Below are 26,429 nucleotides of genomic sequence, written 5' to 3' on the forward strand. Positions count from 1 at the left end.
CAGTTGTGGACAAAGTGGTGTACTTCACCCCATCCTTTCTTGTGAAAGACTGAGCATTTTTTGGAAGCTGTTTTTATACCCAATCATGGCACCCACCTGTTCCCAATTTGCCTGCACACCTGTGGGATGTTCCAAATAAGTGTTTGATGAGCATTCCTCAACTTTATCAGAATTTATTGCCACCTTTCCCAACTTCTTTGTCACGTGTTGCTGCCATCAAATTCTAAGTTAATGATTATTTGCACACAAAAAAATGTTTATGAGTTTGAACATGAAATATGTTGTCTTTGTAGCATATTCAACTGAATATGGCTTGAAAAGGATTTGCAAATCATTGTATTCCGTTTATATTTACATCTAACACCATTCCCCAACTCATATGGAAACAGGGTTTGTATATATACTGTATATAAATAATATATCTATATCATTAAGAGTTGGCACAACTTTGACTAATGTGCTGCAAACTCCTCAAAAACACAACACAATTATTAAAGTTGTTTTATTCCTTCTCATTTATTGTTTTATTATTTAAATTGATCTCAAGTGTGTTTTATTCTTTCAAGTATCTCTTTTTTGTTTTTATTCCTTCTCATTTATTGTTTTATTCATTCCATTTATTGTATTCTTTCTCATTTATTGTTTTATTCCTTCTATTTATTGTTTTATTCCTTCCATTTATTGTATTCTTTCTCATTTATTGTTTTATTCCTTCTATTTATTGTTGTATTCCTTCAATTTATTGTTGTATTCTTTCTCATTTATTGTTTTATTCATTCTCATTTATTGTGTCATTATTTAAAACGATCTCATTTGTTTTGTTATTCTTTTTAGTATCTCTATTTTTTTTTCATTCCTTCTCATTTATGGTTGTATTCTTTCCATTTATTGTTGTATTCCTTCCATTTATTGTTGTATTCTTTCTCATTTATTGTTTTATTCATCCTCATTTATTGTTGTATTCCTTCCATTTATTGTTGTATTCCTTCCTTTTATTGTTTTATTCTTTCTCATTTATTGTTTTATTCATTATCATGTATTGTTGTATTCCTTCCATTTATTGTTGTATTCTTTGTCATTTATTGTTTTATTCATTCTTATTTACTTTTGTATTTCTTCCATTTATTGTTGTATTCCTTCCATTTATTGTTGTATTCCTTCCATGTATTGTTGTATTCCTTCCACATGTTGTTGTATTCTTTCTCATTTAATGTTTTATTCATTCTCATTTATTTGTTTTATCATTCTCATTTATTGTTTTATTATTTAAATATACCTCATTTGTTGTTTTATTCTTTTTAGTATCTCATTAATTGTTTTTATTGTTTCTCTTCATTGTTTTATTCCTTCTCATTTATTGTTTTATTCCTTACATACACTTTTGTATTCCTTCCATTTATTGTGTTATTATTTAAATTGATCTCATTTATTGTTTTATTCCTTCCATTTATTGTTGTACTCCTTCCATTTATTGTTGTACTCCTTGCATTTATTGTTTTGTTCCTTCCATGTATTGTTGTATTCCTTCTATTTATTTTTGTATTCCTTCCATTTGTTGTTGTATTCCTTCCATTTATTGTTTTTTACCTCCATTTATTGTTTTATTATTTACATGTATTGTTTTATTCATTCTCATTTATTGTTGTATTCCTTCCATTTATTGTTTTATTATTTACATTTATCTAATTTATTGTTTTATTCCTTCCATTTATTGTTGTATTCCTTGCATTTATTGTTTTGTTCCTTCCATTTATTGTTGTATTCCTTCTATTTATTGTTGTATTCCTTCCCTTTGTTGTTGTATTCCTTCCATTTATTGTTTTTTTCCTCCATTTATTGTTTTATTAATAATAATAATAATAATAATAATAATAATAATACCTGGGATTTATATAGCGCTTTTCTAAGTACCCAAAGTCGCTTTACATGTTAAAAACCCATCATTCATTCACACCTGGTGGTGGTAAGCTACTTTCGTAGCCACAGCTGCCCTGGGGTGGACTGACGGAAGCGTTTATTATTTAAATGTATCTCATGTGTTGTTTTGTTCTTTCCCGTATCTTTTTTTTTTGGTTTTTATTCTTTCTCTCTATTGTTTTATTCCTTCTCATTTATTGTTTTGTTCCTTCCATTTATTGTTGTATTATTTAAATATATCTCTTTTGTTGTTTATTCTTACTGGTATCTCTTTTGTATTCCTTCCATTTATTGTTTTATTATTTAAATTGATCTCATTTATTGTTGTATTCCTTGAATTTATTGTTTTGTTCCTTCCATTTATTGTTTTATTCCTTACATTTATTGTTGTATTCCTTACATTTATTGTTTTATTATTTAGATTGATCTCATTTATTGTTTTATTCCTTCCATTAATTGTTGTATTCCTTCGATTTATTGTTTTGTCCTTACATTCATTTTTTTGTTCCTTCCATTTATTGTTTTGTTCCTTACATTTATTGTTGTATTGCTTCCATTTATTGTTGTTTTCCCTCCATTTATTGTTTTATTATTTACATTTATTGTTTTATTATTTCAAAAGTATTTAATTTGTTGTTTTATTCTTTCGAGTATCTCTTTTTTTGTTTTTATTTCTTCTCATTTATTGTTTTATTCCTTCCATTTATTGTTGTATTCCTTCCATTTGTTGTTTTAAACCTTCCGTTTATTGTTTTATTTCTTCGATTTATTGTTGTATTCTTTCTTTTTTATTGTTTAAATCCTTCTCATCTATTGTTTTATTATTTAAAAGTATCTAATTTGTTGTTTTATTCTTTCTAGAATCTCTTTATTATTATTTTTAATTCCTTCCCATAATTGTTGTACTCCTCCCATTCATTGTTGTATTCCCTGCAGTACGTGCCTTTACCACTGTTCTTCACTGAAGATGACATCACTTTCTACAAAGTGATGAGCGACATCAGCGGCTACAAACATATTCATCTCATCAAAGATGTAAGTTGCATCACCAGCTTTCACCTTGACCTTGGACTTTCACCTTGACCTTGGACTTTCATCATGACCTTGGACTTTCATCGTGACTTTGGACTTTCACCTTGACCTTGGACTTTCATCATGACCTTGGACTTTCATCGTGACCTTGGACTTTCATCGTGACCTTGGACTTTCATCGTGACCTTGGACTTTCATCATGACCTTGGACTTTCACCTTGACCTTGGGCTTTCATCTTGACCTTGGGCTTTCACCTTGACCTTGGACTTTCATCATGACCTTGGACTTTCATCGTGACCTTGGACTTTCACCGTGACCTTGGACTTTCACCGTGACCTTGGACTTTCATCTTGACCTTGGACTTTCATCGTGACCTTGGACTTTCACCGTGACCTTGGACTTTCATCTTGACCTTGGACTTTCACCTTGACCTTGGGCTTTCATCTTGACCTTGGACTTTCATCTTGACCTTGGACTTTTAGAAATAAAGTAGATTTGGGAGAAATAAAAGCTCTTCTGTCATAAAATGTAATATTATAGCACAATTAATTATGGTCAAAAATGTTTGGTGGACAAGGCCCAGAAGATGTTTAAGAGCTAGTTTTAGTCAATATGAGGACATTTAACCTTTAAATACATTACGCCAATTTTTGTGTGAAAAGCAACAGCTGTCACTTCTGGTGCAAGTCAACAAAATAAAAGCCTTGACTTGTTCAACTGTCTTTGAAGGGCAAAGCAACTGCTCTTTCTTCTGGTGCAAGTTGACAAAATAAAAGCCTTGACTTCTTCAACTGTCTTTAAGGGCAAAGCAACAGCTGTCACGTCTGGTGCAAGTTGACAAAATAAAAGCCTTGACTTCTTCAACTGTCTTTAAGGGCAAAGCAACAGCTGTCACATCTGGTGCAAGTTGACAAAATAAAAGCCTTGACTTCTTCAACTGTCTTTAAGGGCAAAGCAACAGCTGTCACATCTGGCAGGTGGGAAGTCATCTACATTTCCAAAGTGACAAAAGACGCCATGTGAGTAGAAGTTGGCAGGAATTTCAACTGGCGACTCGAAGTAACGTCCTTCTCATCCACAGATACTTTGTCAGTAACGAGTACCAAGGTGTGCCCGTCAAGAGGAATATGTACAAGTAAGTACTTTTCTTGTACAAGTATTATGCTGAATTGTTGATGTAAAGGGGAAGATATAAACATCCCCATCAGTCTTTATCCCAGTGAGAGCAGACGTTGTACAGTAAGTGACTGTTTTATTATGTTTGTATATCTTGTTTAGCACTTAGCAACACTGCTACACGATGCTTAGTGTTTGACTAAATCTGCATCTGTTTAGCACACAGCTTCTAAAACTTGTAGATCATCCTCCTTATATTCAGGCTCAAAAATAGAAGTTTCTGGACCATCGTTTGTCTCAAAGTGGTCTTTGTTGTCTCTCATCAAGTCTGCCATGATCAGTAGTCTTCTTGTTGTTGTTGTTGTTGTTGAAGGGAAAGTGAATGTTGTGATGAGTCTGTATGCTTAAAATGATGAATAATATGTAAATATTACATGCTATTATGAATGTTACTACATTACATATATACTTACAGTATGAAAAAATATTACATGTTAATATGAATGTAACTAGATACTACATATATACTTACAGTATGATAAAAATATGTAAATATTACATGTTATTATGAATGTTACTAGATACTACGCATATACTTACAGCATGATCCGAATTTGTAAATATTACATGTTATTACAAATGTTAGTTACTACATTACATATATACTTACAGTATGATGAAAACATTAAATATTACATGTTATTATGAATGTTACTAAATTACATATATACTTACAGTATGATGAAAAAATGTAAATATTACATGTTGTTCTGAATGTTACTACATTACATTTATACTTACAGCATGATGTAAATATGTAAATATTACATCCTATTATGAATGTTACTACATTACATACTGTACATACTTACAGTATGATCAAAATGTGTAAATATTCACATCCTATTATGAATGTTACTACATTACATATATACTTACAGCATGATCAAAATGTGTAAATATTCACATCCTATTATGAATGTTACTACATTACATATATACTTACAGCATGATGAAAATGTGTAAATACTACATGTTATTATGAATGCTGTTACATTACATATATACGTACAGCATGACCAATATATAAATATTACATCCTATTATGAATGCTACTACATTGTATATATATATATATATATATATATATATATATATATATATATATATATATATATATATATATATATATATATATATATTGTGTATATATATATATATATATATATATATATATATATATATATATTGTGTATATATATATATATATATATATATATATATATATATATATATATATATATATATATATATATATATATATATATATATATATATATATATATATATAATGTGTAAATATTCACATGTTATTATGAATGTTAATAGATACTACATTTACACTTATAGTATGATGAAAATATGTAAATATTACATGTTATTATGAATGTTAATAGATGCTACATATATATTTACAGCAGGATCAAAATATGTAAATTTTACATGTTTTAATGAATGTTACTACATGGCATATGTTTTTTACGGCATGATGAAAATATGTAAATATTACATGTTATTATGAATGTTACCACATGACATATATAATTAGAGCATGATGAAAATATATAAATATTGCATGTTATTGTGAATGTTAATAGATACTACATATATACTTACAGCATGATGAAAATATGTGAATATTACATGTTATTATGAATGTTACTACATTACATATATACTTACAGCATGACCAAAATATGTCAATATTGCATGTTATTATGAATCTTACTAGATATTACATATATACTTACAGTATGACCAACATGTGTACATACAACATGTTATTATGAATGTTATTACATCACATATATACTTATAGTGTGTATATAAAACATGTTTTTGGATGTTTTTAGAGCACTTTCTAGGCGGAATAGGGCAACTTCAATTAGCTTCGTTGTTAGCTGACTTTTGCTATCTTTTATTTACGATTTAAAATGCATAAAAAAACAAGGTGCTTATCTGCCGTAAGGATTGTGATTGATAAAAATAATCCTCAAAAAAGTGCAGTTCCTCTGTAAAGTGGTCATATTATGATATTTCCTACATGTAAACACTTCCTGGTGGTCTGCATAACGTGTGGTGGTGCTTCTTTGGTCTAAATGTCACACGGATGATGTAGAGCCACTTCTTTGGACTCATTTGAGATTCTTGTAAAGCAGTTGTGATTATTATTATTACCCATGAAGAAGAACTATTTGTTGCCTTAACATCATCTAAAACAGGGGTCACCAACCTTTTTGAAAGCAAGAGCTACTTCTTGGGTAGTGATTAATGCGAAGGGCTACCAGTTTGATAGACACTTAAATAAATTGCCAGAAATAGCCAATTTGCTCAATTTACCTTTAACTCTATATTATTATTAATAATTAATGATATTTACACTTAATTGAACGGTTTAAAAGAGGAGAAAACACACAAAAAATGAAAATTAAATTTTGAAACATAGTGTATCTTCTATTTCGACTCTTTAAAATTCAAAATTCAACCGAAAAAAAGAAGAGAAAAACTAGCTAATTTGAATCTTTTTGAAAAAATTAAAAAAATAATTTATGGAACATCATTAGTAATTTTTCCTGATTAAGATTAATTTTAGAATTTTGATGACATGTTTTAAATAGGTTAAAATCCAATCTGCACTTTGTTAGAATATATAACAAATTGGACCAAGCTATATTTCTAACAAAGACAAATCATTATTTCTTCTAGATTTTCCAGAACAAAAATTTTAAAAGAAATTCAAAAGACTTTGAAATAAGATTTACATTTGATTCTACAGATTTTCTAGATTTGCCAGAATCATTGTTTTGAATTTTAATCATAATAAGTTTGAAGAAATATTTCACAAATATTCTTCGTCGAAAAAACAGAAGCTAAAATGAAGAATTAAATTTAAATTTATTTATTATTCTTTACAATAAAAAAAGATACATTTACTTGAACATTGATTTAAATTGTCGGGAAAGAAGAGGAAGGAATTTAAAAGGTAAAAAGGTATATGTGTTTAAAAATCCTAAAATCATTTTTAAGGTTGTATTTTTTCTCTAAAATTGTCTTTCTGAAAGTTATAAGAAGCAAAGTAAAAAAATGAATGAATTTATTTAAACAAGTGAAGACCAAGTCTTTCAAATATTTTCTTGGATTTTCAAATTCTATTTGAGTTTTGTCTCTCTTAGAATTAAAAATGTCGGGCAAAGCGAGACCAGCTTGCTAGTAAATAAATACAATTTAAAAAATAGAGGCAGCTCACTGGTAAGTGCTGCTATTTGAGCTATTTTTAGAACAGGCCAGCGGGCTACTCATCTGGTCCTTACGGGCTACCTGGTGCCCGCGGGCACCGCGTTGGTGACCCCTGGTCTAAAGAGTCCCATGTTGTTTTTGTGCGCCAGGCTGAAGATTGGAGGCCAAGCGTGGGCGCGTCAGTGTCTCACCTGCGACTTCGCCCAGGACAGGTGTCAGTACAACTCGGCTTACTTCAGCGTCAACGCCTCCTACTACCGCTTGGACTGCTACGGTTGGTTACACACCTGCCTCCGCTCGGCTGCCATCTTGTCATCTTACTTCTCGTCAATAACGACACACCTCTTGTGTCCACGCTTGTTTGGACCAGGACCAGGTTTGCCCACGTACACGCTCATGGACAACCGAGGCCCGGGTGCAAGTAAGGAAGCACCATTGAGCTGATATTTGTAAAAAAAATAACAACATTGTTGCCAACTTCACTGGTTTTGGCTTTTGGACATCCATTACAGTTTTTCCCGTTTAATGTTCAAAAACAGTGACGGAACAAATCTTCACAATTCATGATAAAATAAGATAAACATCATTGCTGTTTCTCCCGAGCAGAGATGTCCACTCTTGAAGATAACAAGGAACTGGAGATTGTTCTTCAGGAATTTCAGATGCCGACAATGAAGTATGGCACGCTGAAGATTGCAGGATTTGGTAAGAATGTAATGTGATCAATTGAAACATTTACTATAATAACATTAATTGATGTTTTATTGCCAACAGATCTTTGGTATCAGATGATGTTACCGCCTGATTTCAAAACATCCAAACAGTATCCTCTTCTCATTGACGTGTAGGTGAACACCATCATATATACATACATATATACAACATACTACTGATACTTCAAAGGTTAATCATAATACTGATACTTCAAACATTCAACATAATACTAATACTTTAAATGTTCAACATTATACTAATATTTTGAAGGTTCAACACAACTGATACTTCAAAGGTTCAACATAGTACTTATACTTCAAAGGTTCATGATAGTAGTGATACTTCAAAGGTTCTTCATAATACTAATACTTCAAAGGTTCAACATAGTACTGATACTTCAAAGGTTCAATACAGTACTGATACTTCAAAGGTTCAACATAGTAGTGATACTTCAAAGGTTAATCATAGTAGTGATACTTCAAAGGTTCTTCATAATACTAATACTTCAAAGGTTCAACATAGTACTGATACTTCAAAGGTTCAACATAGTACTGATACTTCAAAGGTTAATCATAGTAGTGATACTTCAAAGGTTCTTCATAATACTAATACTTCAAAGGTTCAACATAATACTGATACTTCAAAGGTTCAACATAGGATTGATACTTCAAAGGTTCAACGTAGTAGTGATACTTCAAAGGTTATTCTTAATACTAATACTTCAAAGGTTCAACATAATACTGATACTTCAAAGGTTCAACATAGTACTGATACTTCAAAGGTTCAACATAGTACTGATACTTCAAAGGTTAATCATAGTAGTGATACTTCAAAGGTTCTTTATAGTACTAATACTTCAAAGGTTCAACATAGTACTGATACTTCAAAGGTTCAACATAGTACTGATACTTCAAACAATCAACATAATACTGATACTTCAAAGGTTCAATATAGTGATACTTCAAAGGTTCATCATAATACTAATACTTCAAAGGTTCAATATAGGACTGATACTTCAAAGGTGCAGCATAGTAGTGATACTTAAAATGTTCTTCATAATACTAATACTTCAAAGGTTCAACATAATACTAATACTTCAAAGGTTCAACATAATACTGATACTTCAAAGGTTCAACATAGTAGTGATACTTCAAAGGTTCAACATGTAGTGATTCTTCAAAGGTTCTTCATAATACTAATACTTCAAAGTTTAACATAGTACTAATACTTCAAAGGATCAACATAGTACTGATTCTTCAAATGTTCAACATAGTAGTGATACTTCAAAGGTTCTTTATAATACTAATACTTCAAAGGTTCAACATAGTACTAATACTTCATAGGTGAACACCATCATATATACATACATATATAAATATATACATACATACATATATACATACTTACATATATACGTATATACATAGTGGAGGTTTCTGTGGTTTATCCGTTATACAGTGCTCAATACCAAGGTAAAGCGTAATATTACTTTTTTTTTTATAAAATCCCCTGACCAGCAGGGAAACTTGCGAAACAGGCTTGTAGGGATGATATAGAACAGGCTTGTAGGGATGACATAGCCTCTGTGTTTTTTCTGACCTAACGTTTATTCCGCTCTACCCCGGTATTGAGCACTGTATAACGGATACACCACAGAAACCTTGACTATATATACATACATACATACATATATACATACATATATACATATGTATATATACATAAATACATATATAATACATATATACATACATACTATATATATTTCTTGATGTAACATGGCTGGTCCTTGCAGGTACGGTGGCCCAGGTAGTCAGAGTGTGGACTACCGTTTCAAGTTGAACTGGGCCACCTTCCTGTCCAGCACGTACGGCATCGTGGTGGCCAGCTTTGACGGCAGAGGAAGTGGTTACCAAGGCGACCAGATACTACACGCCATCTATCGACGCCTGGGGACGTTTGAGGTGGAGGACCAGATGGCGGCCGTCAGGTACACTAAAACATATATTTCAACCTTTCAGGTGTCTTTTGAGTCCTTCATGTTCTTTTGTGTTTTCATGGTGTTCTTCTGTGTTTTCATGGTGTTCTTCTGTGTTTTCATGGTGTTCTTCTGTGTTTTCATGGTGTTCTTGTGTGTTTTCATGGTGTTCTTCTGTGTTTTCATGGTGTTCTTCTGTGTTTTCATGGTGTTCTTCTGTGTTTTCATGGTGTTCTTCTGTGTTTTCATGGTGTTCTTCTGTGTTTTCATGGTGTTCTTCTGTGTTTTCATGGTGTTCTTGTGTGTTTTCATGGTGTTCTTCTGTGTTTTCATGGTGTTCTTCTGTGTTTTCATGGTGTTCTTCTGTGTTTTCATGGTGTTCTTCTGTGTTTTCATGGTGTTCTTCTGTGTTTTCATGGTGTTCTTCTGTGTTTTCATGGTGTTCTTGTGTGTTTTCATGGTGTTCTTGTGTGTTTTCATGGTGTTCTTCTGTGTTTTCATGGTGTTCTTCTGTGTTTTCATGGTGTTCTTCTGTGTTTTCATGGTGTTCTTCTGTGTTTTCATGGTGTTCTTGTGTGTTTTCATGGTGTTCTTCTGTGTTTTCATGGTGTTCTTCTGTGTTTTCATGGTGTTCTTCTGTGTTTTCATGGTGTTCTTCTGTGTTTTCATGGTGTTCTTCTGTGTTTTCATGGTGTTCTTCTGTGTTTTCATGGTGTTCTTGTGTGTTTTCATGGTGTTCTTCTGTGTTTTCATGGTGTTCTTCTGTGTTTTCATGGTGTTCTTCTGTGTTTTCATGGTGTCCTTGTGTGTTTTCATGGTGTTCTTCTGTGTTTTCATGGTGTTCTTCTGTTTTCATGGTGTTCTTCTGTGTTTTCATGGTGTTCTTCTGTGTTTTCATGGTGTTCTTCTGTGTTTTCATGGTGTTCTTCTGTGTATTCATGGTGTTCTTGTGTGTTCATGGTGTTCTGCTGTGTTTTCATGGTGTTCTTCTGTGTTTTCATGGTGTTCTTCTGTGTTTTCATGGTGTTCTTCTGTGTTTTCATGGTGTTCTTGTGTGTTTTTATGGTGTTCTTCTGTGTTTTCATGGTGTTCCTCTGTGTTTTCATGGTGTTCGTCTGTGTTTTCATGGTGTTCTTCTGTGTTTTCATGGTGTTGTTGTGTGTTTTCATGGTGTTCTTCTGTGTTTTCATGGTGTTATTGTGTGTTTTCATGGTGTTCTTGTGTGTTTTCATGGTGTTCTTGTGTGTTTTCATGGTGTTCTTCTGTGTTTTCATGGTGTTCTTGTGTGTTTTCATGGTGTTCTTGTGTGTTTTCATGGTGTTCTTGTGTGTTTGCATGGTGTTCTTGTGTGTTTTCATGGTGTTCTCTGTGTTTTCATGGTGTTCTCTGTGTTTTCATGGTGTTCTTGTGTGTATTCATGGTGTTCTTGTTTGTATTCATGGTGTTCTTCTGTGTTTTCATGGTGTTCTTCTGTGTTTTCATGGTGTTCTTCTGTGTTTTCATGGTGTTCTTCTGTGTTTTCATGGTGTTCTTCTGTGTTTTCATGGTGTTCTTCTGTGTTTTCATGGTGTTCTTCTGTGTTTTCATGGTGTTCTTCTGTGTTTTCATGGTGTTCTTCTGTGTTTTCATGGTGTTTTTGTGTGTTTCATGGTGTTCTTCTGTGTTTTCATGGTGTTCTTCTGTGTTTTCATGGTGTTCTTCTGTGTTTTCATGGTGTTCTTGTGTGTTTCATGGTGTTCTTCTGTGTTTTCATGGTGTTCTTCTGTGTTTTCATGGTGTTCTTCTGTGTTTTCATGGTGTTCTTGTGTGTTTCATGGTGTTCTTCTGTGTTTTCAGGAAGTTTATTGACATGGGTTTCATCGACAAAGACAGGATTGCAATATGGGGCTGGGTAAGTCGCTTTTTGGGCCTCACCTTTTTTCTTGTTGTCTGACATGTGATTGTCTTGCAGTCCTACGGTGGCTACGTCACCTCCATGGCCCTGGGAGCGGGGAGTGGACTGTTCAAGTGTGGAATAGCAGTTGCTCCAGTGGCCAAGTGGGAATATTACGGTGGGTGGACATGGAGTTCCAGGAGCACCCTGATCCTTTTGGTCTCGGTCTCAAACCAGGAGCACCCTGATCCTTTGGGTCTCGGTCTAAAACCAGGAGCACCCTGATCCTTTGGGTCTTGGTCTAACCCAGGAGCGCTGACTCAAAGTCAATGTGAACAATTCATCCCACAGACAAGTTTAAAGCCAATTTTAAAACGGTCGCACTCCTTGATCGAAACTGAAAGTTGACTTGTTGAGCGTGCACACATTGGTCCCCCTTCGTCTAGTTCCTGGTTCCTGGTACCCGTTCCTCTGGACGCTAAAGGCGAAAGGTGGGAACATGTCGCTCTAACAAAGCTTCAAGCAGACTAAACAACAGCTGTCCAACTGCGGTGGAACCTTTGAGGTCCAAAAACCATCCGCCCCGTTTGCACATTGGAGTCTGGAAACGAGCACAGACGCAGGAAGGAATTAGTAGTCTTGATGTTGTTGAAGGGAAAGTGAACGTTGTGATGCGAGTGTGAAAGTAATACACCGACGTATGCTTAAAAAGATCAAAAATATGTAAATATGACATGTTATTATGAATGTTACTAGATACTACATACATACTTACAGCATGATCAAAATATGTAAATATTACATGTTATTATGAATTTTACTACATTACATACATACTTACAGTATGATGAAAACATGTAATTATTACATGTTGTTATGAATGTTACTAGATACTACATATATACTTACAGCATGATCAAAACATGTAATTATTACATGTTGTTATGAATGTTACTAGATACTACATATATACTTACAGCATGATCAAAATATGTAAATATTACATGTTATTATAAATGTTACTAGTTACTACATATAGACTTACAACATGATAGAAATATGTAAATATTACATGTAATTATGAATGTTACATTACATACAGTATATACTTACAGCATGTTCAAAATATGTAAATATTACATACTATTATGAATGTTACTAGATACTACATATAGACTTATAGCATGATTAAATTATGTAAATATTACATGTTATTATAAATGTTACTAGTTACTACATATAGACTTACAACATGATAGAAATATGTAAATATTACATGTAATTATGAATGTTACATTACATACAGTATATACTTACAGCATGATCAAAATATGTAAATATTACATGTTATTATGAATGTTACTAGATACTACATTTATACTTACAGCATGGTCAACATTTGTAAATATTACATGTTATTAGGAATGTTACAATATACTACATTTATACTTACAGCATGGTCAAAATATGTAAATATTACATGTTATTATGAATGTTACTAGATACTACATACAGAATTACAGCATGATCCAATTATGTAAATATTACCTGTTATTATGAATGTTACTACATTACATATATACTTACAGTATGATGAAAATATGTAAATATTACATATTGTTAATATGAATGCTTCTACATTACATATATACTTACAGCATGATCAAAATATGTAAATATTACATGTTATTATGAATGTTACTACATTACATATATACTTACAGTATGATCAAATAATGTAAATATTACCGGTTATTTATGAATGTTACTACATTACATATAAGCTTACACTATGATCAAAGTATGTAAATATTACATACTATTATGAATGTTACTAGATACTACATATATACTTACAGCATGTCCAAAATATGTAAATATTACATGTTGTTATGAATGTTACTAGATGCTACCTATAGACTTACAGCATGATCAAAATATGTAAATATTACATGTTAGTATGAATGCTGCTACATTACATATAAACTTACGGTATGATCCAAATATGTAAATATTACATGTTGTTATGAATGCTGCTACATTACATATATACTTACAGCATGACCAAATAAAGTAAATATTACATGTTATTATGAATGTTACTACATTACATATAAACTTACGGTATGATCAAAATATGTAAATATTACATGTTGTTATGAATGTTACTAGATACTACCAATAGACTTACAGCATGATCAAATAATGTAAATATTACCGGTTATTATGAGTGTTACTACATTACATACAGTATATGCTTACAGTTTGATCAAAATATGTAAATATTACATGTTTTTAGGAATGTTACTAGATACTACATTTATACTTACAGCATGGTCAAAATATGTAAATATTAAATGTTATTATGAATGTTACTACATTACATACATACTTACAGCATGATCAAAATATGTAAATATTACATGTTATCATGAATGTTACTAGATACTACATATATACTTAAAGCATGATCAAAATATGTAAATATGACATGTTATTATGAATGTTACTAGATAGTACATATATACTTAAAGCATGATCAAAATATGTAAATATGACATGTTATTATGAATGTTACTAGATACTACATATATACTCAAAGCATGATCAAAATATGTAAATATGACATGTTATTATGAATGCTACTAGATACTACATATATACTTAAAGCATGATCAAAATATGTAAATATGACATGTTATTATGAATGTTACTAGATACTACATATATACTTAAAGCATGATCAAAATATGTAAATATGACATGTTTTTATGAATGTTACTAGATACTACATATATACTTACAGCATGATCAAAATATGTAAATATGACATGTTATTATGAATGTTACTAGATACTACATATATACTTAAAGCATGATCAAAATATGTCAATATTGCATGTTATTATGAATGTTACTAGATACTACATATATACTTAAAGCATGATCAAAATATGTAAATATGACATGTTATTATGAATGTTACTAGATACTACATATATACTTAAAGCATGATCAAAATATGTAAATATGACATGTTATTATGAATGTTACTAGATACTACATACATACTTAAAGCATGATCAAAATATGTAAATATGACATGTTATTATGAATGTTACTAGATACTAAAGAATCCTTTAATTGAAATCAAATTGTTTATTTCCTATCCTATTTATTCCCATTCAATGTTTCGTATTGTAATGAAACAGAGTGAACCCTCTTGTCGGTTATCCACTCTCTTTGTGTCTGTGGGTGGAGGTGAGGCCTCATAATGTAAACACGTAATAGAAATGATCCGGATCAGCCCATAAATCCAGTGCTATTTACAAATACTACGTAGAAAACCATGATTGGTGCAAACAGACACTTCATGATGAAAAGTACTGATGTGTACACAAATACACTTTGTGTTTTTTCATGGAGAAACTTTGTCAGTTTAGCAGAGTTTCAGGACATCTGCTGGCGGGAAAAACCATGCCAGCTCACATCTGCTGAACCTTCTTTGCCTTGGCACACTCACCCTAAGGTGCACCACGACACCTGTGCCAAGCAGCTTCCATGCCAGTACTAGTACTAGTGCTAACCTTCAACATAGTACTGATCCTTCTAACCTTCAACGTAGTACTGATACTTCTAAACTTCAGCGTAGTACTAATACTTCAAACCTTCAATGTAGTACTGATACTTCAAACCTTCAGTGTAGTACTAATACTTCAAACCTTCAACATAGTACTGATACTTCAAACCTTCAACGTAGTACTGATACTTCTAACCTTCAACATAGTACTAATACTAACCTTCAACGTAGTACTGATACTTCAAACCTTCAACGTAGTACTGATACTTCAAACCTTCAACGTAGTACTAATACTAACCTTCAACGTAATACTGATACTTCAAACCTTCAACATAGTACTGATACTTCAAACCTTCAACATAGTACTGATACTTCAAACCTTCAACGTAGTACTGATACTTCAAACTTTCAACGTAGTACTGATACTTCAAACCTTCAACGTAGTACTAATACTAACCTTCAACGTAATACTGATACTTCAAACCTTCAACGTAGTACTAATACTAACCTTCAACGTAGTACTAATACGTCAAACCTTCAACATAGTACTAATACTTCAAACCTTCAACATTGTACTAATACTTCAAACCTTCAACGTAGTACTAATACTTCAAACCTTCAACATAGTACTAATACTTCAAAGGTTCAACATAGTACTAATACTTCAAACCTTCAACATAGTACTAATACGTCAAACGTTCAACGTAGTACAAATACTTCAAAGGTTCAACATAGTACTAATACTTCAAAGGTTCAACATAGTACTAATACATCAAAGGTTCAACATAGTACTAATACTTCAAAGTTTCAACATAGTACTAATCCTTCAAAGGTTTGACATAGTACTAACCCTTCAAAGGTTCGACATAGTACTGATATTTCAAAGGTTCGACATAGTACTAATCCTTCAAAGGTTCGACATAGTACTAATCCTTCAAAGGTTCAACATAGTACTGATATTTCAAAGGTTCGACATAGTACTAATCCTTCAAAGGTTCGATATAGTACTAATCCTTCAAAGGTTCGACATAGTACTAACCCTTCAAAGGTTCGACATAGTACTGATATTTCAAAGGTTCGACATAGTACTAATCCTTCAAAGGTTCGACATAGTACTGATAGTTCAAAGGTTCAACATAGTACTAATCCTTCAAAGGTTCGACATAGTACTAATCCTTCAAAGGTTCGACATAGTACTAATCCTTCAAAGGTTTAACATAGTACTAATTCTTCAAAGGTTCGACATAGTACTGATAGTTCAAAGGTTCAACATAGTATTAATACTTCAAAGGTTTAACATAGTACTAATCCTTCAAAGGTTTAACATAGTACTAATCCTTCAAAGGTTCGACATAGTTCTAATCCTTCAAAGGTTCGACATAGTACTGATAGTTCAAAGGTTCAACATAGTACTGATACTTCAAAGGTTCTTCATAATACTAATACTTCAAAGGTTCAACATAATACTGATACTTCAAAGGTTTAACATAGTACTAATCCTTCAAAGGTTCGACATAGTACTGATAGTTCAAAGGTTCAACATAGTACTGATACTTCAAAGGTTCTTCATAATACTAATACTTCAAAGGTTCAACATAATACTGATACTTCAAAGGTTTAACATAGTACTAATCCTTCAAAGGTTCGACATAGTACTGATAGTTCAAAGGTTCGACATAGTACTGATAGTTCAAAGGTTCAACATAGTACTAATCCTTCAAAGGTTCGACATAATACTAACCCTTCAAAGGTTCGACATAGTACTGATAGTTCAAAGGTTCGACATAGTACTGATACTTCAAAGGTTCTTCATAATACTAATACTTCAAAGGTTCAACCTAATACTGGTACTTCAAAGGTTTAACATAGTACTAATCATTCAAAGGTTCGACATAGTACTGATAGTTCAAAGGTTCAACATAGTACTAATCTTTCAAAGGTTCGACATAGTACTGACAGTTCAAAGGTTCAACATCGTACTAATCCTTCAAATGTTCGACATAATACTAATCCTTCAAAGGTTTAACATAGTACTAATTCTTCAAAGGTTCGACATACTACTGATACTTCAGAAGTTCAACATAGTACTGACAGTTCAAAGGTTCAACATCGTACTAATCCTTCAAATGTTCGACATAATACTAATCCTTCAAAGGTTTAACATAGTACTAATTCTTCAAAGGTTCGACATACTACTGATACTTCAGAAGTTCAACATAGTACTGATAGTTCAAAGGTTCAACATAGTACTAATCCTTCAAAGGTTCGACATAGTACTGATACTTCAAAGGTTTGACACAGTACTAATCCTTCAAAGGTCCTTCAGAGTACTGATACTTCAAAGGTTCGACATAGTACTGATACTTCAAAGGTTCGACATAGTACTGATACTTCAAAGGTTCGACATAGTACTGATACTTCAAAGGTTTAACATTACTAATTCTTCAAAGGTTCGACATAGTACTGATACTTTAAAGGTTCAACATAGTACTAATCCTTCAAAGGTTCGACATAGTACTAATCCTTCAAAGGTTTAACATTACTAATTCTTCAAAGGTTCGACATAGTACTGATACTTCAAAGGTTCAACATAGTACTGATAGTTCAAAGGTTCGACATAGTACTAATCCTTCAAAGGTTCAACATAGTACTGATATTTCAAAGGTTCAACATACTACTAATCCTTCAAAGGTTCGACATAGTACTGATACTTCAAAGGTTCGTTATAATACTAATCCTTCAAATGTTTAAAATAGTACTAATTCTTCAAAGGTTCGACATAGTACTGATACTTCAGAAGTTCAACATAGTACTGATAGTTCAAAGGTTCAACATAGTACTAATCCTTCAAAGGTTCGACATAGTACTGATACTTCAAAGGTTCAACACAGTACTAATCCTTCAAAGGTCCTTCAGAGTACTGATAGTTCAAAGGTTCGACATAGTACTGATACTTCAAAGGTTCGACACAGTACTAATCCTTCAAAGGTCCTTCAGAGTACTGATACTTCAAAGGTTCGACATAGTACTGATACTTCAAAGGTTCGACACAGTACTAATCCTTCAAAGGTCCTTCAGAGTACTGATACTTCAAAGGTTCGACATAGTACTGATACTTCAAATGTTCGACATAGTACTGATACTTCAAATGTTCGACATAGTACTGATACTTCAAAGGTTCGACATAGTACTGATACTTCAAATGTTCAACAGATGATAATACAGTAGAGTACAGTAGAGTAGAGTACAGTACAGCGGATTAAATACAGTACTAGACAATACAGTAGAGTACAGTATAATACAGTAGAGTAGAGTAGAGTAGAGTGCTTTACTTATGTTTGACACTGGGATGACAGTTAAAGGTTTTATGGAAAAAGAGTTTTTAGTTTAAAGTTCCACACTTGACAAAAGTGTCTGACGCTCATATGTCCTACAGACGCGGTGTACACTGAACGCTACATGGGCACACCCAAAGACAATTCCGAGTCATACCAGGTAAAAAGATGGAATCAATGAACGTTTTTTTTTTCCTTCTTCCGATCTTTTTCAACGTGTCTTCAAACCATGTCCAGAACTCCACGGTGACGTCCAGGGCCAAGAACTTCAAGGGTCTGGACTACCTGCTGGTCCACGGCACGGCAGACGGTGCGTTCGTGTGTCACTCCGGTCCTCTGCACAAATGGACTTCTGTTTGTCGTGAGCCGGTGAGCAAATATGAACGTCCCCTCTTCTTTCCCGTAGACAACGTCCACTTCCAGCAGGCAGCGCAGATCTCCAAAGCTCTGGTGGACGAGCAGGTGGACTTCGAGGCCATGGTAAATATTGGCTGGCTAATATTGACATGGATGCTCTTCTACCTCCTGCACGGAAACATTTGTGCTTCTTCTTCTTCTGTACACAAGACTCACATTTATATGTCCTGTTCAAAATAACACACTCTTATGTATAGATATAACACATTTATATGCAAACTACAAAAGCAGTGAAGTTGACATGTTGTGTAAATGGTAAATAAAAACAGAATACAGTGACTTGCCAATTAGGAACCCAATTAGGAACCGGTACCAACAAATACCGGTACTAAGTATACATCTCAAGTTATCGCCGTTGCTGAGTCATGGCTTTTAATACTAATCCCCTCTGGTTGACACCGTGTTTGTTTTCAGTCTCCCGGCTAACAAGGGGGCAGCTATTTATGTGCCCCCCCTACTCAGTGTGCCGCCTCTCCTCCTAAGTTAATTACCATCCAAAAACGACGGAATTTAAAATATCATGAGTGTTACTATAAAGCAGTAGTCCCCAACCTTTTTGTAACTGCGGACCAGTCAACGCTTGAACATTTTTCCCACGGAGCAGGGGGGGGGGTAGTATGGTATTTTTTTATTTTTTTTATTTTTATTCCTAAAAAATTACAATCTTGTGTGCTTACGGACTGTATCCCTGCAGACTGTATTGATCTATATATATACCAGAAATATTAATAACAGAAAGAAACAACCCTTTTGTGCGAATGAGTGTAAAATAGTGTAAAAGGGGAGGAAGATTTTTTGGGTTGGTGCACTAATTGTAAGTGTATCTTGTGTTTTTTATGTTGATTTAATAAAAAAATATTATTATTATTATTTTTTTAATTCCTTGTGCGGCCCGGTACCAATCAATCTACGGACTAACAAGCGAGCAGCTATTTATGTGCCCCCCCTACTCAGTGTGCCGCCACTCCTCCTAAGTTAATTACCATCCAAAAACGACGGAATTTAAAATATCATGAGTGTTACTATAAAGTAGTAGTCCCCAACCTTTTTGTAACTGCGGACCAGTCAACGCTTGAAAATTTTTCCCACGGACCGGGGGGGCGGGTGTAGTATGGTATTTTTTTATTTTTTTAATTTTTGTCCTAAAAAATTACAATCTTGTGTGCTTACGGACTGTATCCCTGCAGACTGTATTGATCTATATATACCAGAAATATTAATAACAGAAAGAAACAACCCTTTTGTGCGAATGAGTGTAAAATAGTGTAAAAGGGGAGGAAGGTTTTTTGGGTTGGTGCACTAATTGTAAGTGTATCTTGTGTTTTTTATGTTGATTTAATAAAAAAATATTATTATTATTTTTTTTTAAATTCCTTGTGCGGCCCGGTACCAATCAATCTACGGACTAACAAGCGAGCAGCTATTTATGTGCCCCCCCTACTCAGTGTGCCGCCTCTCCTCCTAAGTTAATTACCATCCAAAAACGACGGAATTTAAAATATCATGAGTGTTACTATAAAGCAGTAGTCCCCAACCTTTTTGTAACTGCGGACCAGTCAACGCTTGAACATTTTTCCCACGGAGCAGGGGGGGGGGGGTAGTATGGTATTTTTTTATTTTTTTTATTTTTATTCCTAAAAAATTACAATCTTGTGTGCTTACGGACTGTATCCCTGCAGACTGTATTGATCTATATATATACCAGAAATATTAATAACAGAAAGAAACAACCCTTTTGTGCGAATGAGTGTAAAATAATGTAAAAGGGGAGGAAGATTTTTTGGGTTGGTGCACTAATTGTAAGTGTATCTTGTGTTTTTTATGTTGATTTAATAAAAAAATATTATTATTATTATTTCTTTAATTCCTTGTGCGGCCCGGTACCAATCAATCTACGGACTAACAAGCGAGCAGCTATTTATGTGCCCCCCCTACTCAGTGTGCCGCCACTCCTCCTAAGTTAATTACCATCCAAAAACGACGGAATTTAAAATATCATGAGTGTTACTATAAAGTAGTAGTCCCCAACCTTTTTGTAACTGCGGACCAGTCAACGCTTGAAAATTTTTCCCACGGACCGGGGGGGGCGGGTGTAGTATGGTATTTTTTTATTTTTTTTATTTTTGTCCTAAAAAATTACAATCTTGTGTGCTTACGGACTGTATCCCTGCAGACTGTATTGATCTATATATACCAGAAATATTAATAACAGAAAGAAACAACCCTTTTGTGCGAATGAGTGTAAAATAGTGTAAAAGGGGAGGAAGGTTTTTTGGGTTGGTGCACTAATTGTAAGTGTATCTTGTGTTTTTTATGTTGATTTAATAAAAAAATATTATTATTTTTTTTTTTTAAATTCCTTGTGCGGCCCGGTACCAATCAATCTACGGACTAACAAGCGAGCAGCTATTTATGTGCCCCCCCTACTCAGTGTGCCGCCACTCCTCCTAAGTTAATTACCATCCAAAAACGACGGAATTTAAAATATCATGAGTGTTACTATAAAGCAGTAGTCCCCAACCTTTTTGTAACTGCGGACCAGTCAACGCTTGAACATTTTTCCCACGGAGCGGGGGGGCGGGTCTAGTATGGTATTTTTTTATTTTTTTTATTTTTATTCCTAAAAAATTACAATCTTGTGTGCTTACGGACTGTATCCCTGCAGACTGTATTGATCTATATATACCAGAAATATTAATAACAGAAAGAAACAACCCTTTTGTGCGAATGAGTGTAAAATAGTGTAAAAGGGGAGGAAGGTTTTTTGGGTTGGTGCACTAATTGTAAGTGTATCTTGTGTTTTTTATGTTGATTTAATAAAAAAATATTATTATTTTTTTTTTTTAAATTCCTTGTGCGGCCCGGTACCAATCAATCTACGGACTAACAAGCGAGCAGCTATTTATGTGCCCCCCCTACTCAGTGTGCCGCCACTCCTCCTAAGTTAATTACCATCCAAAAACGACGGAATTTAAAATATCATGAGTGTTACTATAAAGCAGTAGTCCCCAACCTTTTTGTAACTGCGGACCAGTCAACGCTTGAACATTTTTCCCACGGAGCAGGGGGGGGGGGGTAGTATGGTATTTTTTTATTTTTTTTATTTTTATTCCTAAAAAATTACAATCTTGTGTGCTTACGGACTGTATCCCTGCAGACTGTATTGATCTATATATATACCAGAAATATTAATAACAGAAAGAAACAACCCTTTTGTGCGAATGAGTGTAAAATAGTGTAAAAGGGGAGGAAGGTTTTTTGGGTTGGTGCACTAATTGTAAGTGTATCTTGTGTTTTTTATGTTGATTTAATAAAAAAATATTATTATATATATTTTTTTAATTCCTTGTGCGGCCCGGTACCAATCAATCTACGGACTAACAAGCGAGCAGCTATTTATGTGCCCCCCCTAGTCAGTGTGCCGCCACTCCTCCTAAGTTAATTACCATCCAAAAACGACGGAATTTAAAATATCATGAGTGTTACTATAAAGCAGTAGTCCCCAACCTTTTTGTAACTGCGGACCAGTCAACGCTTGAACATTTTTCCCACGGAGCGGGGGGGCGGGTGTAGTATGGTATTTTTTTATTTTTTTTATTTTTATTCCTAAAAAATTACAATCTTGTGTGCTTACGGACTGTATCCCTGCAGACTGTATTGATCTATATATATATACCAGAAATATTAATAACAGAAAGAAACAACCCTTTTGTGCGAATGAGTGTAAAATAGTGTAAAAGGGGAGGAAGATTTTTTGGGTTGGTGCACTAATTGTAAGTGTATCTTGTGTTTTTTATGTTGATTTAATAAAAAAATATTATTATTATTTTTTTAATTCCTTGTGCGGCCCGGTACCAATCAATCTACGGACTAACAAGCGAGCAGCTATTTATGTGCCCCCCCTACTCAGTGTGCCGCCACTCCTCCTAAGTTAATTACCATCCAAAAACGACGGAATTTAAAATATCATGAGTGTTACTATAAAGTAGTAGTCCCCAACCTTTTTGTAACTGCGGACCAGTCAACGCTTGAAAATTTTTCCCACGGACCGGGGGGGCGGGTGTAGTATGGTATATTTTTATTTTTTTTATTTTTGTCCTAAAAAATTACAATCTTGTGTGCTTACGGACTGTATCCCTGCAGACTGTATTGAGCTATATATACCAGAAATATTAATAACAGAAAGAAACAACCCTTTTGTGCGAATGAGTGTAAAATAGTGTAAAAGGGGAGGAAGGTTTTTTGGGTTGGTGCACTAATTGTAAGTGTATCTTGTGTTTTTTATGTTGATTTAATAAAAAAATATTATTATTATTTTTTTTTAAATTCCTTGTGCGGCCCGGTTCCAATCAATCTACGGACTAACAAGCGAGCAGCTATTTATGTGCCCCCCCTACTCAGTGTGCCGCCACTCCTCCTAAGTTAATTACCATCCAAAAACGACGGAATTTAAAATATCATGAGTGTTACTATAAAGCAGTAGTCCCCAACCTTTTTGTAACTGCGGACCAGTCAACGCTTGAACATTTTTCCCACGGAGCGGGGGGGCGGGTCTAGTATGGTATTTTTTTATTTTTTTTATTTTTATTCCTAAAAAATTACAATCTTGTGTGCTTACGGACTGTATCCCTGCAGACTGTATTGATCTATATATACCAGAAATATTAATAACAGAAAGAAACAACCCTTTTGTGCGAATGAGTGTAAAATAGTGTAAAAGGGGAGGAAGGTTTTTTGGGTTGGTGCACTAATTGTAAGTGTATCTTGTGTTTTTTATGTTGATTTAATAAAAAAATATTTTTTTTTTTTTTTTTTAAATTCCTTGTGCGGCCCGGTACCAATCAATCAACGGACTAACAAGCGAGCAGCTATTTATGTGCCCCCCCTACTCAGTGTGCCGCCACTCCTCCTAAGTTAATTACCATCCAAAAACGACGGAATTTAAAATATCATGAGTGTTACTATAAAGCAGTAGTCCCCAACCTTTTTGTAACTGCGGACCAGTCAACGCTTGAACATTTTTCCCACGGAGCGGGGGGGCGGGTGTAGTATGGTATTTTTTTATTTTTTTTATTTTTATTCCTAAAAAATTACAATCTTGTGTGCTTACGGACTGTATCCCTGCAGACTGTATTGATCTATATATATACCAGAAATATTAATAACAGAAAGAAACAACCCTTTTGTGCGAATGAGTGTAAAATAGTGTAAAAGGGGAGGAAGGTTTTTTGGGTTGGTGCACTAATTGTAAGTGTATCTTGTGTTTTTTATGTTGATTTAATAAAAAAATATTATTATATATATTTTTTTAATTCCTTGTGCGGCCCGGTACCAATCAATCTACGGACTAACAAGCGAGCAGCTATTTATGTGCCCCCCCTAGTCAGTGTGCCGCCACTCCTCCTAAGTTAATTACCATCCAAAAACGACGGAATTTAAAATATCATGAGTGTTACTATAAAGCAGTAGTCCCCAACCTTTTTGTAACTGCGGACCAGTCAACGCTTGAACATTTTTCCCACGGAGCGGGGGGGCGGGTGTAGTATGGTATTTTTTTATTTTTTTTATTTTTATTCCTAAAAAATTACAATCTTGTGTGCTTACGGACTGTATCCCTGCAGACTGTATTGATCTATATATATATACCAGAAATATTAATAACAGAAAGAAACAACCCTTTTGTGCGAATGAGTGTAAAATAGTGTAAAAGGGGAGGAATATTTTTTGGGTTGGTGCACTAATTGTAAGTGTATCTTGTGTTTTTTATGTTGATTTAATAAAAAAATATTATTATTATTATTTTTTTAATTCCTTGTGCGGCCCGGTACCAATCAATCTACGGACTAACAAGCGAGCAGCTATTTATGTGCCCCCCCTACTCAGTGTGCCGCCACTCCTCCTAAGTTAATTACCATCCAAAAACGACGGAATTTAAAATATCATGAGTGTTACTATAAAGCAGTAGTCCCCAACCTTTTTGTAACTGCGGACCAGTCAACGCTTGAACATTTTTCCCACGGAGCGGGGGGGCGGGTGTAGTATGGTATTTTTTTATTTTTTTTATTTTTATTCCTAAAAAATTACAATCTTGTGTGCTTACGGACTGTATCCCTGCAGACTGTATTGATCTATATATATATACCAGAAATATTAATAACAGAAAGAAACAACCCTTTTGTGCGAATGAGTGTAAAATAGTATAAAAGGGGAGGAAGATTTTTTGGGTTGGTGCACTAATTGTAAGTGTATCTTGTGTTTTTTATGTTGATTTAATAAAAAAATATTATAATTATTATTTTTTTAATTCCTTCTGCGGCCCGGTACCAATCGATCTACGGACTAACAAGCGAGCAGCTATTTATGTGCCCCCCCTACTCAGTGTGCCGCCACTCCTCCTAAGTTAATTACCATCCAAAAACGACGGAATTTAAAATATCATGAGTGTTACTATAAAGCAGTAGTCCCCAACCTTTTTGTAACTGCGGACCAGTCAACGCTTGAAAATTTTTCCCACGGAGCGGGGGGGCGGATCTAGTATGGTATTTTTTTTAATTTTTTTTATATTTGTCCTAAAAAATTACAATCTTGTGTGCTTACGGACTGTATCCCTGCAGACTGTATTGATCTATATATATACCAGAAATATTAATAACAGAAAGAAACAACCCTTTTGTGCGAATGAGTGTAAAATAGTGTAAAAGGGGAGGAAGGTTTTTTGGGTTGGTGCACTAATTGTAAGTGTATCTTGTGTTTTTTATGTTGATTTAATAAAAAAAAAAAATATGTATATTTTTTAATTCCTTGTGCCGCCCGGTACCAATCGATCTACGGACTAACAAGCGAGCAGCTATTTATGTGCCCCCCCTACTCAGTGTGCCGCCACTCCTCCTAAGTTAATTACCATCCAAAAACAACTGAATTTAAAATATCATAAGTGTTACTATAAAGTATCATTATCAAGTAATGTTAACGCTGGAAGATGAGACTAAACATGTTACACACCGGGAGCAGGCATGCTAATAACTACGCTAACCGCTAAGTTAGCTTGAAACAACATAAGAAAGTAGAAGTATTTATTCAGGTTTAGCTAATATTGACAGGAATTTAACATTAATAAGAGTTCTATAGAGGATAACATAGCAATAATGGTTGCATTGTCACGGTCGCTA

General features: G+C 33.7%; 2 protein-coding genes across 1 annotated transcript in view; one reads left to right on the top strand and one right to left on the bottom strand.

Moving 5' to 3' along the window:
• The window catches only part of LOC133664322 (sodium-driven chloride bicarbonate exchanger-like), a 337,500-nt gene that overhangs the window by 125,330 nt on the left and 185,741 nt on the right, over positions 1–26,429 (bottom strand).
• The window catches only part of LOC133665229 (dipeptidyl peptidase 4-like), a 57,803-nt gene that overhangs the window by 29,892 nt on the left and 1,482 nt on the right, over positions 1–26,429 (top strand). The window contains exons 13-25 of the mRNA XM_062070480.1: positions 2,854–2,952; positions 3,899–3,969; positions 4,032–4,085; positions 7,513–7,637; positions 7,734–7,784; positions 7,970–8,068; positions 8,138–8,207; positions 9,873–10,067; positions 11,892–11,946; positions 12,007–12,106; positions 18,945–19,003; positions 19,081–19,153; positions 19,250–19,323. Of these exons, the coding sequence (XP_061926464.1) occupies positions 2,854–2,952; positions 3,899–3,969; positions 4,032–4,085; positions 7,513–7,637; positions 7,734–7,784; positions 7,970–8,068; positions 8,138–8,207; positions 9,873–10,067; positions 11,892–11,946; positions 12,007–12,106; positions 18,945–19,003; positions 19,081–19,153; positions 19,250–19,323 (1,125 nt within the window). The remainder of the gene's footprint in view (positions 1–2,853; positions 2,953–3,898; positions 3,970–4,031; positions 4,086–7,512; positions 7,638–7,733; positions 7,785–7,969; positions 8,069–8,137; positions 8,208–9,872; positions 10,068–11,891; positions 11,947–12,006; positions 12,107–18,944; positions 19,004–19,080; positions 19,154–19,249; positions 19,324–26,429) is intronic.

The sequence above is a fragment of the Entelurus aequoreus genome, linkage group LG14 (assembly GCF_033978785.1).
Source record: "Entelurus aequoreus isolate RoL-2023_Sb linkage group LG14, RoL_Eaeq_v1.1, whole genome shotgun sequence".
Classification (NCBI taxonomy): domain Eukaryota; kingdom Metazoa; phylum Chordata; class Actinopteri; order Syngnathiformes; family Syngnathidae; genus Entelurus; species Entelurus aequoreus.